Raw genomic sequence first — 14,671 nt, forward strand, 5'->3', positions numbered from 1 at the left:
TCACACATTGCTGTTGGGACTATAAAACAGTACAGTCTCTTTGGAAAACAGTTTGTCAGTTTCTCAAAAGATTAAACACAAGCTTCCATATGACTGAATAATTCTAATCCTGGATACCCGCGAGAATTGGAAACATATGTTCACACAAAAGAACTTGTACATCGGTGTTCACAGAAGCATTATTCATAATAAACAAAAAGTGGAAACAACTCAAGTATCTATCAAATGATAAATGGATAAACAAATGTGGGTATATTCATACAATGGAATATTATTCAGCAATAAAAGGCACGAAGTTCTCACCCATGCTACAAATATGGATGAATCTTGAAAATGATATGCTAAGTGAAAGAAGCCAGTCATAATGGACCACGTGTTGTATGGCTCTGTTTATATAAAATGTGCAGAACAGGAAAATCTGTAGAGATAGAAAGTAGATGAGTGATTTCCAGGAGAGCGGGAGAGAGAAACGCAGACTGAATACTAACAGGTATGAAGTTTCTCTTGGGGGTGATGAAATTGTTGTGAAATTAGATAGATAGTAATGATGGTTAGAAAACATGTAACAAAACCCACTGAATTGTATACTTTAAAAGAGTGAATTTTATGGTATCTGAACTATTTCTCATTTTTAAAAATTATGTCAACAGTAAAAGAAAAAAACATATATCTGATAAGCAAGTGATGGAGTAAGAATTTAAACTCTGGGCACTGACTTCAGAGCCACACTGCTTCCCAATATCGTGCTAATAGGTGATGTACATTTGCCAAATTAAACATAGTTGGAATTCATTCATTCATTCATTCATTCAACAAATTCACTCACTCAATAAGTATTTATTGAGCACTGGTTACATACCAGGAAGTATATTAGTTTGCTTTTTGCTTTTTATTGTGGCAAAATACGCATAACATAAAATTTACCACTTTAACCATCTTGAAGCGTATAATTGAGTGGCACTAAGTGCATTCATATTGTTGTACAACGATCACTACATTTCCAAACTTTTTCATCACCTGAAACAGAAATTCTGCAACTATTAAGCAATAACTCTCATTTTCCTTAACTTCTCCTCCAGTAAACATTATTCTACTTCTGTCTGTAAGAATTTGCTCATTCTAGATACGTCAGATAAGTGGAATCATATATTTGTCCTATTCTGTCTGGCTTGTTTTACTCAGCAAAATGTCCTAAGGTTTCATCTATTTTGTAGCATGTATCAGAACTTCATTCCTTTCTATGGCTGAATAATATTCTATTGTGTGTATATACCACATTTTATCCATTTATCTGTTACTGGATACCTGGATTGTTTCTATCCTTTGGCCATTGTGAATAATGCAGCTATGAGCATAGGCATACAAGCCAAGTATCTGTTGGTGTATATTTTTAATGTTTTGGGGTATACACCTAGGAGTGGAATTGCTGGGTCATATGGTAATTCTATGTTTAACTTTCTGAGGAACTGCCAAACTGTTTTCTACAGCAGCTGCACCATTTTACAGCAATTTCCGAGAGTTCAACTTCTCCACATTCTTGCCAACACTTATTTTCATGTGTTGTTTTTTTTTTTTTTTACAATAGCCATCCTAATGGGTATGAAATGGTATCTCATTGTGGTTTTTATTTGCATTTCTCTAATAGCTAGTGATATTGGGCATCTTTTCATGAGCTAATTGTTGATTTATATATCTTGTTTTGAGAAATGTCTACTCAAGACCTTTTCTGTTTTTGAACTGATCTGCTTGTTTTTTGTTGCTATTGTTGAGTTGTATGTATTTTTTTGTTTGCTTTTTGAAAACAGATGCAAATAACTGAACCAGAGAAAGCAAAGCAAAGCAGGATGTTTCCCTATTGCAAAGGAACCGTCCAGCATGTCTTTAAATATTACACTCCTCTCAAACTGGAAAACATGTTTGTTTATAGTCCATCTTGATGGATGATGGACTGTAAAGAACAAAGAGTAAACCACTGGAAATAAATATATTATTTATATATATACGAGGCTTGACAATTAAGTTCACAAGCTTGTTGCAACAATATTGCTAACTTTTTTTGATATCAGAAGGATTATTCATTATGAATTTGTACTAACTGGACAAACAGTTAACCAAGTTGACTATTTGGAAGTGCTGAAAAGGCTGCGTGAAAAAGTTAGATGACCTGAACTTTTCACCAACAATTCATGACTCTTGTATTACAACAATGCACCAGCTCACACGGAACAGTCTGTGAGGGAGTTTTTAGCCAGTTTTTAACAAATAACTGTATTGGAACACTCTTCCTACTCATCTGATCTGGCCCCCAATGTCTTCTTTCTTTATCCAAAGATAAACGAAATATTGAAAGGAAGACATTTTGATGACTTCAGTACATCAAGGGTAATACGACGACAGCTCTGATGGCCATTCCAGAAAAAGAGTTCCAAAATTGTTTTGAAGGGTGGACTAGGCGCTAGCATTGGTGCATAGCTTCCCAAGGGGAATACTTCAAAGGTGACTATTGTGATATTCAGCAATGAGGTATGTAGCTCTTTTTCTAGGATGAGCTTGCGAACTTAATTGTCGGACCTCATGATATATAATAAAATATTCAGTATTATTAAATAGTTCTTAAAAACAATGAAATATATAGGAAACTATAACCTCCCATACAAACATGGTTTATGAGAACGTTTTTCAAAATTTGTGTTTATTGACTGAATTTATTTACATCAGACGCTTTTCTAAAGAATTTGAGACCTTTATAAAATATATATTAAAAAAATAGCCCTCTAAAAAAAAAAAAAAAAGGATGCCACTCCTGTATTGTCATTCTTTAGTTCCTTAAAGAAATACCCAGATCTTATAAAGGACATCACCTGTGTGTCTAATAGGTGTATCTAATAGGACAAATTCTTGTGCCCCAAATTGAGCTCCAGATTCCCTTTCACCTCACTCCTTACAATCCTCTCCTCCCCTAATTGTCCCAACCTCAGAATCCATACTTCCAGTACAGGGGCATAACCCTGGCATCATGCTTGCCTCCTCATTTGCTCTCCTCTCATATCTACTCCATCAGTGAATCCTCACCGCTCTACTTTGAAAACATATCCAGTTTTTTCCTATCTCTATTGCTACTGCCCCTTGGTCCCTCCTTTCCATTTCTGCCTACTCTCCCACCTCCACCCAGTTTATTTTTGCCCAAGATCCTGTTCAATTTAAGTCAGAGCTCTGATCCCTTCCATGGCTCTCTTCACACCCAGAGTGAAAGTCTCACATAACCTTCCCTGCTCCCTCTGAACCCTCATGTTCCACAACTACTCCACCCTGCTTTGCAGCCACACCGTCTCTCTGCTATTCCTTGGGGACTGCAAGCACACTCCTACTTTCGGGCCTTTGCACTAGATGTTCCTGCTGTTTTCCTTAGATATACAGATAGCGTGTTCCCTAGCTTTTTCAGGTCTCTGCTCAATTGTCATTTTTCAGGAAGACCATATTACCATCATAAGTTAAGTTTAACAATCCTCACTCCAACCAATATCCCTCCCCTGCCCTTGTATTTCATTATTTTTCTTCATGGCATTTTCTCCATCACACACACCCAACACATATACAGTCTATACCCCCCTAATTTGAAAGGTACTTGACAGCTACCTGCATTTATATGTAAAGCATGCTGGAGTGAATGAATATGGCTTCTTAAGTTCTATGACACACAACGTGTTCTGTATACTCAAGCCACACTCCAGACAGACTTTGTCACAGTTATTTATTATAGCGACACATTGAGACAAATGAAATATCAAATACTAGGGGATTAACTGTCAAGAACTGTTAAATATCTGAGATTTTAATCTGTTTGCAACATAACAAGTTAGCCTCCCTCAGTTTCTCCATGCTGAGCGAAGACACAAGATGCCTGGGGCAGAAATCAAAGACTTTATTACTCACTGCACATGAGGAAGCATGAGCTTTATGTTCACATCAGCTCCCTACACCTTCTGAGTCTAAGAGGCAATATAGAGCAGCCCAGATGGGTGCAGCACACAGAGTTTATCTCTGTCCCAGATATGGAAACTTAGAGCTTACAGTTTAAGAAAAGTCAGTCTTACAAGAGGTCTGCTAAGCAACCCTGACCAACCTTTGCCCCCGAGGAAAACATTATCTTTATCATCCTGGACAGAAAACAAACCTGCTCTCTGCTCCTGATAGAGAAACTATTTCTGTCTTTCAAGGTTGTTCTCTAAATCATCCTTGAAAATACAGGTCAGAACAAAAGTGAAGAAATATTTAAGACCCACAGAGAACTGTCTCCCAACACTAAATAACTTATTATGCATCCACACAGTGTGAGACCATGTAGTTATGACAAACTGCTTTTCAGAAGAACATTTAATAAAGTCAGAAAAAAATTTATGGTATGACATATAAAAGTCAGGCTATCACAGCCCAAAATTACAGAGAGAGAGAGAGAGAGAGAGAGAGAGAGAGAGAGAGAGAGACCTAATTTTGTTTTATATTGCTTTTCTATTTATATGTAAAGAAAAAGGCTGGCAATATATACAAAATCAACAGTAATTTTTCATGAGTGTTGAAATTGTGCATGTCTTATTTTCTTTCTGTTCTTTTGAATTGCATTTTCTGTAACGTATTACTTTTATAATCAGAAAAATGTCTTTTTAAAACTATACATAAATTTGATGCCAAAATCACAGTGACAAAAGAAAAAATGGGTAAGTTGGACTATATCAAAATTAAAAACTTTTATGCTTCAGTGGACACCATCAAAACAGTGCAAAAAAACCTGACAGGAAGGGATAAAACATTTCCAAGTTATATATGAGGTCGGACAATTAAGTTTGCGAACTCATCCTAGAAAAAGTGCTACATACCTCATTGTTGAATATCACTATGGCCACCTTTGAAGTACCCCCCTTGGGAAGCTATGCAGAGATGCCAGTGCCTATACCACCCTTCAAAGCAATTTTGGAACTCTTTCTGGAATGGCCATCAGAGCTGTTGTTGTATTAGGCTTTATGTCCTGAATGTCATCAAAATGTCTTCCTTTCACTATTTCATTTATCTTCGGGTAAAGAAAGAAGGCATTAAGGGCCAGATCAGGTGAGCAGGGAGGGTGTTCCAATACAGTTATTTGTTTACTGGTTAAAAACTCCCTCACAGACAGTGCCGTGTGAGCTGGTGCATTGTCGTGATGCAAGAGCTATGAATTGCTGGCAAGAAGTTTAGCTTTTCCCACAGCCTTTCAGCACTTCCAAATAATAAACTTGGTTACCTCTGTCCAGTTGGTACAAATTCATAATAAATAATCCCTCTGATATCAAGAAAGGTTAGCAACATGGTTGCCACGAGTTTGCAAACTTAATTGTCAGAACTTGTATATGATTAGGAATTTACATCCAGAATATATAAAGAACTTTTGCAACTCAATAACTAAAAAGATAAATAATCCAATTAAAAAATGAACACAGGGGCCGGCCTGGTGGCTCAGGCGGTTAGAACTCCATGCTCCTATCTCCGAAGGCTGCCGGTTTGATTCCCACATGGGCCAGTGGGCTCTCAACCACAAGGTCACTGGTTCAATTCCTTGAGTCCCACAAGGGGTGGTGGGCTCCGCCCCCTGCAACTAAGATTGAACACGGCACCTTGAGCTGAGCTGCCGCTGAGCTCCCAGATGGCTCAGTTGGTTGGAGCATGTCCTCTCAACCACAAGGTTGCCGGTTCAACTCCCACAAGGGATGGTGGTCTCCACCCCTGCAACTAGCAACGGCAACTGGACCTGGAGCTGAGCTGCGCCCTCCACAACTAAGACTGAAAGGACAACAACTTGACTTGGAAAAAAGTTCTGGAAGTACACACTGTTTCCCAATAAAGTCCTGTACCCCTTCCCCAATAAAATCTTTAAAACAAAAAAAAGAACATAAAAAATCAAATAGACACTTCTCCGAAGAAAATATAAAAATGGTCATTAAGCACATGAAAAGATACTAAAAATAATTAGTCATTAGGGAAATGCAAATCAAAACCACAATGAATACCACTTCACACCAACGAAGATGAACAAAATAAAAGATAGACAATAACAAGCGTTGGCAAGAATATGGAAAAATTGGAACCTTCGTACACTGTTGAGGGGATTTTAAAATCATGCAGCTACTTTGGAAAACAATTTGGCAGTTCCTCAAAATGTTAAACATTGGGTTGCCATATGATTGAACAATTCCACTCATAGCCAACTGAAATTCCACTTAAAAGAAATAAAAGCATATGCCCACACAAAAACTTGTACACACAAGTTCGTAGCAGCATTATTCATAATAGTCAAAGAAACAGGAACAACACAATGTCCATCAACTGATGAATGGATAAATAAAATGTGGCATATCCATAGAATGGATAAAAAGAAACAAAGTGCTGATACCTTCTACAACTTGGATGAACCTTGAGAACACTATATTATAATACTAAGTAGAAAAAGCAAGCCACAAAAGACCATATATTATGATTCAAATTATACAAAATGTCCAGGAAAGGTAAACACATAAAGACAGAAAGTACATTAGTAGTTGCTGGGGGTGACAGGAGGAGGAAACGGGGAGTGACAGGTAATAGGTATAGGGTTTCTTTTGAGTGATGACATATTCTGGAATTAAGTAATCGAGATGGTTGTGTAACTCTATGAATATTTTAAAAAGCACAGAATTGTATATTATAAAAGAGTTAATTTTATAGTATGTGAATTCTATCTTTGTATATATATATCCAAATATATATATACTATACACACACACACACAAATACCAATTATTAAAATGGAAAAACATATATATAGATAATTCATAAAAGTAAAATAGTCAATAAATATATTTTTGAAACCACATCAACCTTACTAGCAATAAAAAAGTACAATAAAATAACAAGATGCTATTACACCCTTTAAATTAGCAAATATTTTTTAAATAATAAAGCAATGATGATACAGTGAGAAAGACTGATTCTGAAAATTGACATAACATTTTTGGAAAGTCATTTGGCAACATATATCAACCATAAAAATCTTCATCTTCTATGACACAGTAATTCCATTTTAGGCTCTATCCTAAGGGAGTAATCACATAAGCATATAATAACTACAAAACAAGATGTTCACCATAACATTATTGTAATAGCCTCATAGGGAGATGGTTCACAGTGATAATGACATTTCCATAAGATTAAATCAATCATATAGTCTTCTAAAAGCACATTTTTAAAGACCACAATATGGTAAGTTAAAAAGCACATCTCACAAAATTGAACTGGGTGATTCTAAATTTCTAAACAAACAAATAAAAGTTTGAATATTCATACGAAGAAAAAAAGCCAGATGGAAATATACTCAAATATTAGCAGTGGTTAATTTCTATACTGATTCTAATGTAGAATCAAAAGTAATCTACTTTTATAACCTGAAATTATTTGTTAAACGAAGATAAAGAAGACAGACCATTTATTGCCGATGGTATGAAGGTGGTGAATGACACAGAGAAGTCAATCTTCTCATGCTCTATTGAGCTCTCTCTACCACAGAGAGAACTTGCAAATGAGATCACTATTTTCAAAAGGGGGAATATGAAATTTTGTAATTATAAGCTGGTGAGTTTGACATTAATTCTAGGCAAGATTCTAAAATGGCTCCTTTAATGGAATTTTGTATGAACCTAGAAAAGGAAACCACCAATCTGCAGGGAAGGATTCACTCAGTCATCATCGCAGACGACTCCATTTCTTTCTTTGAATGAGCTACTTGGAAAGGTGATGGAGGACGAGTTCATCAAATGGGAGATAGATGGCACCAACCTGAGAGAACTAGTCAATCTGTAACCAAAATCAAGATCCTGGGAAATGGGAGCAAGTGGCTTAAGTCCCTCAGAAGTCATATCCACCTGTCTAGCTTCTTTCTTGGATAAGATCATTGATGAGGTAACAGATGACAAGCTCACTAGTGAATGGTCCCATACTGAGAGGAATAGCAGATGTGTATCAGGGCCCAAAATCAGAATAAGGGATTAAGCAATAAGCTAAATCCAATGAGATAATATTCAGCAAAGATAAGTGCAAGATATTATCATTCAAGGAAATAACAAGAGAAACTGAGCTTCACAGCACAATGGGTGGAGACAGCTGAGGGTTCTCTTCCACAGTAAGCACACCAGAAGTCCACTGACGTAGAATGTGATAATAGATACGATTTAAAAAATAGTTATCAAAATTTGCTCTTTCCCAACTCAACCAAACTTAAAATAATCATGTTTTTGTAACTCATTGAGTAAAGTAAGCACCAATATAAAGGGACTTAAAACCAAGCCACTGGTTGGTTGACAGAAGAGGTGGTGCGAAGTAATGACTTAGGTAGGAAGAAAGGGTTCGGAAGATGGCAGCATCAAATGGAATACTTGAAGGGCCATTTCCTGGAATGAGGGTTGACATATTCGGCAATATCCTAAGGAAGAGAGCTAGACCCAATTACTAAAAAGTACAGTGAGACAGATTTTGATTACATATAAGGAAAACTTCTTAGTGAAGTTTCTTCTTAATGAAACTCTTTAATGAAGAGTTGTCCATGGTCATTATGAACTGCCAAGGGACACAGCAAGTTCTCTGCATCAGAAGCATGAATCTTGGGGTAGCAGGACACTTGGCTCAGAGGAAACTCACACATGAGTCTAATCCAGTCTCGCTTGCCTGAAACGTCTCCATGTCTTCTCTGATGTGTCCAGACTCTGCTTAGACACCTTTATTCATTAAAGAGATAAACTAATTCCTCTTATACATACATGCTGAATTGTGGGAAAGAACTTCTCTATATCGAGCCAAGATCTTCTTCTCTGAAATCTATACCCTTTACTTCTGCTCTCTGAAACAATTACAAATTTGCTTAAACCCTGGGACATATGCGAGGCTTTCAAATACTGAAAGACATCATGTAATAAGAACCTTTATAAAACTGTAGCTACTCTCAGTCATTCCACCCTGGACAATAGACATTAAGAAAACTGTAGGAGGGACTTTAGGGGCACAAAATCCAGACCCCTAATAGTGGAGAAAGGTTAAGCAAACTATAGTCAAATGAACAACATGCAATTATTAAAACAATGAATAGGTGGATGACTTCTGAATATAAAATATATATACAAAATAATGGTAGACAAAAGTGCAATAGGATAAAAAACACTCTATTTACGAGTATATAAAAAGAGCATATTATCACACATTAGAAGTGAATTTGGAGTGATACAAGTATAACTTCATACTCATTGGGTTGTTTTTCTGAGAAATTTTATAACAATAAAAGTCTATATTCCCTTTTGATGTGTAAGCCTGTCTATTCACACTACTTAAACAATTATTTCCAAAGTACTTACATCCTAGATACTATATAAATCATGCTATATTGCTGGGTACATATGAAAAAGAAAGATTTAGTTGCATGATATGCAAGACATAATCACAATTTCCTCAAAAAATTAAACGTAGACCCCAGTAATTCCACTTCTAGAATATACCCAAGAGAACTGAAAACTAATGTTCACAAAAAAAGCAAATATGTGACTGTTCTAACAGCACTGCTCATAACAACCGAAAATTGTAAACAAGTTAAATGCCCTTCAATTGATAAACAGAACGTGATATAGTATCTACTGAATGGAATATTAGTCTGCAGTGAAAAAGAGTGAAGTACAGATACATGCTACAACTTGGATGAACCTAGAAAACATTATGCTAAATGAAAGAAACAAGTCACAAAAGGCTACATATTACATTATTCCATTTATATGAAATGTGCAGAATAGGCAAATCTCATAGAGAATGAAAGTAGACTAGTAGTTGCCATGGGCTGGAGGAGGAAATGAGGACTGACTACAAATAGGTCCTGGGTTTCTTTTGGGGGTGATTAAATGTTCTGAATTATACACAGTGGTGATAGCTCCACAAAATGGTAAATGCACGAAAAACACTGAATTGTATACTTTAAAACGACTGAAATCGTGAAATGTTATTTGAATTCTATTTCACTAAAATTATATAGCATCACAAAATACATATCATATATGTGCTATGTATTTTACATAACATATTGACATTCACACGTACTTAACACTAGTACTATTAAAAGATTCACAATATTGTAACTAGTCATTGGCACAGTGCACATGATGCCTGGATTACTAAAGCAAATACTAAAAACGGAAGTGCTGAAATCAAGAATTATTCATTCCTTCTATTATTCGATTATCAGTTGATTTACTGTGTGTTTATTTGGTGCCAGGGACTGTGTTAGGTGCTACAGACACAGGGACGAACAAGATGTGATCCTCACCTTCATACACACGGCTCCTGGTTTAGCAGGGGAGCTTGACACTAAACAAACAACCACACAAATAAATATAAAACTTGCAACCAGGGCATGAGGTGAAATACTGGGTGCTGTGATAGAATATAACAGGCAGATGTGTTTTAGATGAGGAATTGGGCAAGAGCCTCTCTGAGGAAAATGTATTTAATTTGAGAGATGAGAGATTTAGCCAGGTAAAGAGTGAGGAGAAAAGTACCCCAGGATGAAAGGGCAGTGCAGAAGTCCTGAGGCCAGAGAGCACCTGTCACCTTTGAGAAACCCACGAGGCCAGTGATGATCAATGGATAGTTAATAACGAGAAGACTGTCACCGAATGACGCTGGGGAAGTGAACAGGAGTCTGTCCAGTCCACGCAGGGCCTAACAGCCACTCTGGGGAGACTCACTTTATATCCTGGGTATGAAGGGAAGGCACCCAAGAATCTGAGCAGGGAAGAAACATGATCCTTTTGGGTCATAAAAGCATCATCCAGGCTCCCTCTGTGGAAAACGGATTACAGAAGGGCAAAGAGGAAACTAGAGACCAGTTAGGAGCCTATTAGAGTAGTGGCTCAGATGAGGGAACAAGGGTAGAAAGGAAGAAAAGACATTTTCAAGGTCTGTTTTGGAGTTTTGAAGGTCATCACATATTCTGTTTTACAACTCAGATTTACACGTGGGGGGAAAAAATGTCTTCCAGAAAGACCGAAGCACAAAACGATTACATAGCCAGGATCCTTAGACACATTAGCCTAAATCCAGTACCAAACCAGATGCTACAAGTGGGTCAGGCTGCTTTTAGGAGCCCTGAAGCCTTTTCGTACAATTAAGTAGTACTTGAACCCAAATTATCCCTATTCTTCCTGCAGGGTATTTTCTTACAGGCAGGTTTTCAGAGCGGAAAAGCAAGCCAGTGTAGTAGAAACCCAAAAGTTTACTGTGATGCATCCAGGTAGTTCCTGCTGTCCTCACGTCAACCCTACTGCAAACTAGCTTGTCCTTGCAACACTTCTCTATGGAGGCACCACTCTGGCAGACAAATACCCTGCTTAGTATATGCTCTGTTAAAAGCTTCAGTTAAACACACACATACACACACACACACACACACACACACACGAAGAAATATGTGCAAAGCATTCCTGATTATTCATGTGCATCTGTCTCCTTAAACTGCACTCCCGGGACTGAAGCTGAATGCAGAGGCTGTGATAGATTTCACACTGTTTACAAAGAATAAATGAATGATTTGCACTGTAGTAGGAAAGCAACTGTACATTATACATGCACGCATTTCATTTCCTCTTAAAATAAAACCTTCCTAGCCACATAATAAATATAACTTTAAACCCACAATGGGTCAGGTAAACAAGTTTGTGTATATTCCTTATAAGCCACCCAAGACATGATAAAGATAAATCTGACCATCAATAATTACATATGTTGTAATACATGCTCTATAAGTTGTCTTGCTCTCTTTTCCATCTATGCTGTGAAAATTAGCACTTAAAAATGTAAAATGAAAAGACATGTTGTTTAACCTTGAGGAATCATTTAATCCTTTCTATCTTTATCAGTGTTAATGTTTTCAGCTTCTTTGAGGTTGTAATTGATTGATTACATCCTATTTACACAACTGCATGATAGCTGTCTCCAATGCTCCTGTTCCTCCTTGACTCCTCGCATGTTAAGATTCAGTTCTTCTAAGGTTTCCCTCACCGTTTATGGTAGGGCTCATCTTCCATCATTCTCCACAACCACCCCCCACCTGCTGTCCCTTGTATACATCTCTACCCATATTTACAACTGCTTCTCTTCCAGCCTGGGAGCTCCCTGATGCTTTGTGCTCCCAGGACCTAACAAGAGCCTGGCATGTTAAAACCTTTCAAATGCTTGTGGCATGAAATGAATGAATGAATAAATTGGATTCACCTAACCTATGTAGTTTTATTTCCCCCCACCTGCATTACCCTAAATGTTAATTACCCTCAAGTCAATGACATGTCAGACAATTCTCCATTTCCCCACATTCCTTTCCATTTCCTGATAGAAGGGGGTTTCTTATTTGAAATACTACACTGCTTAGAGGTGTTTATGAAAAACAGTTTTAAGAATAAGTGATAATATTGCTTGCCGCTCAGGTTTACACATATGGCTTTGTACAGAGTGCGTTTGAATATGGACTAGAAAAGGCCTTTACTCCTCAAATTCATATTCGATAGGAAGATGGCATCCTATCACTCTTGCTATTGACATTCGCATCAGATAGCATTCTTACAAAGGTCCCTCTTTGTCATGACAAAGGAAGGACACCCTTGTCAAGGGCAGAGAGAATCCATGAGTTAAATTCATCATTCCGGAATAAATTATTTAGCACCACTTAAACCCTGAAAGCTTTGAGCCACCTACCTTGTGGTTTCTGGCACTCTCTTCTACGTTTACAATTTCCTGATTGTGAAGCAACAATTTAATTTCACCATGCAAAAGCAATACCATTTAAATTTACTGTTGGAACTGACAGGCTCTCGTAAACGAGAAGATTTATTGTTCCACTGACAAAATTATAAAGCTGCTTTTACCAAAAAAAAGTACTTAGGAACCATTCCAGTATTTAAAAATGAATTCTTCTTATTGGACTTAATGTATCTCCTCCTGCCAGGAGATGAATGCGATCCCTGGGGCTAAGTTCTGACTGCTCAGACTCAGCTTTGACTTAACTCTGTCAAGGGCTTAGATTTTTAATATGAGATCATCCTGGAAACACAAGGATTGTGGTAGTAGTAACAAGAGATAGTCAATAGGCTTTTAAAATATATTCTTTCACTAGTTTAGAGTTTTTATTAGACAGGCATGTTGATCACCTTTTTTCACTCTAAATTATATCATTGATACAACTATGAGTAGTAAGGTTTGGTACAACAGTAAACGTTCCCACTGTTATTTAACTGGAATGATCAGGGACCAGTCACTTTTGAGTGGCAAAAGCTGGTGTTTGAAGTACACCAGGGAATGAATCTTCTCCCCAAAGAACGAAACAGGCTGGAAAAGGCAAGAAGACTGAAGGATTGATAATATCATTCAACCTACAGCAAATATTGATCATGTGCCCTGTGTAAGGTCTACTGTGGCTGATAGCCTGATGATGGAAAAGCGGAAGAGGGACTTGGGCTGGTCTGAACCCTTAGATTTAACAAGCTTCCTGAATGCATTCAATTCACCTGCACATAACTCAATTCCTTGCACCTGTCATTAGGAAGGCTTGTTTCTTTCAACTGCTCAGAGCAGCCAAAAGAAAACAAAAAAAAGATGATAAATAAATAAATTAATTAATTAATTAATTAATTAATAAAAGAAGACAGCGGCAACCTGGTGCGGGACCAGAAGGGAGCGTTTATCAGCCGATCAGCAGCCCCACTGCTCAACAGACAATTGGGGTTTCCTCCCATCCACCCCTACGTCCACTGCGCACCCCCAAGGACAAGAGGTTAGATGCAGTAGAAGCCAAGGCTAGGCCTGTGAGGCAACAAGAGAAAGATGCGGAGGTTCCCAGCGAACCGGGAGATGCTCGGGCGCCGCCTCCTCCAGCCTTGCACCCGGTGCTGACCCGGCCAGCGCCCAGCAGAGAAACCGGGCCTCCCAGAAGCTCAGCATCCCTCTTCCTGCTCCCTCCTCCGCCCGCGCCCGTGCCACCAACCTTGGGGGTGCGGATGTGCTCCATGATCCGACCAAGTCTACACGGTCTTGGGCGGACGCTGCCCCACGCACCTGCGCGCATCCACAGCGGGAGGGGGCTTCGCGCTCAGGGGCCGGTGGCGATCGGGCCTGGCTCCGCCTCCAGGTGCAGCGGCGCGCGCGCACTGCGGGCATGTGGGCACGAGGCGCCCGCGCGGCCCTAGAGCGGGCGTCTTTGCGCGTCTGCCACCTGCCCTGCCTGCCGCCTCTGTCTCTGCCTGAAGTCACCAGAGCGAGAGCCGCTTGCTTCGTTTTACGAGAGGCAGGCAACGTAATACTGTGGAGCCACTGTTCCCCAAGACACAATGGGGGCCTTGTGTTGGGTGTGGCCTTTTGGAGGAGAGGTAAGGAATACGCTCTGCCCCACCAGCCCATCGCCTTCCTTCCAGAGCGTCCCAGGAGAGGTGCGACTTCAGGGTAGGGCCGGAAAAAAGGCTGCCACAGGCATGTCCTAGAGGGCTCTGTCTGCATATTTCAGCACGTGAGCAGCAGGCGTAGATAGCTTTAGGAATGAGGGTGGAAATAGCAGCAACACTGTTAACGCCGTGGGAGGGGCTCTATTAAG

The 14,671-nt window shown here is 38.8% G+C and overlaps 1 protein-coding gene across 1 annotated transcript in view; it reads right to left on the reverse strand.

The window, feature by feature from the left end:
- MTMR7 (myotubularin related protein 7) overlaps window positions 1-14,213 on the reverse strand; it is a 92,719-nt gene extending 78,506 nt beyond the window's left edge. The window contains exon 1 of the mRNA XM_019737955.2: window positions 14,069-14,213. Within this exon, the coding sequence (XP_019593514.2) occupies window positions 14,069-14,149 (81 nt within the window). The 5' untranslated portion in view covers window positions 14,150-14,213. The remainder of the gene's footprint in view (window positions 1-14,068) is intronic.
- Between the last annotated feature and the right edge of the window lie 458 nt (window positions 14,214-14,671).

Source organism: Rhinolophus sinicus, linkage group LG04 (assembly GCF_036562045.2).
Source record: "Rhinolophus sinicus isolate RSC01 linkage group LG04, ASM3656204v1, whole genome shotgun sequence".
Taxonomy (NCBI): Eukaryota; Metazoa; Chordata; class Mammalia; order Chiroptera; family Rhinolophidae; genus Rhinolophus; species Rhinolophus sinicus.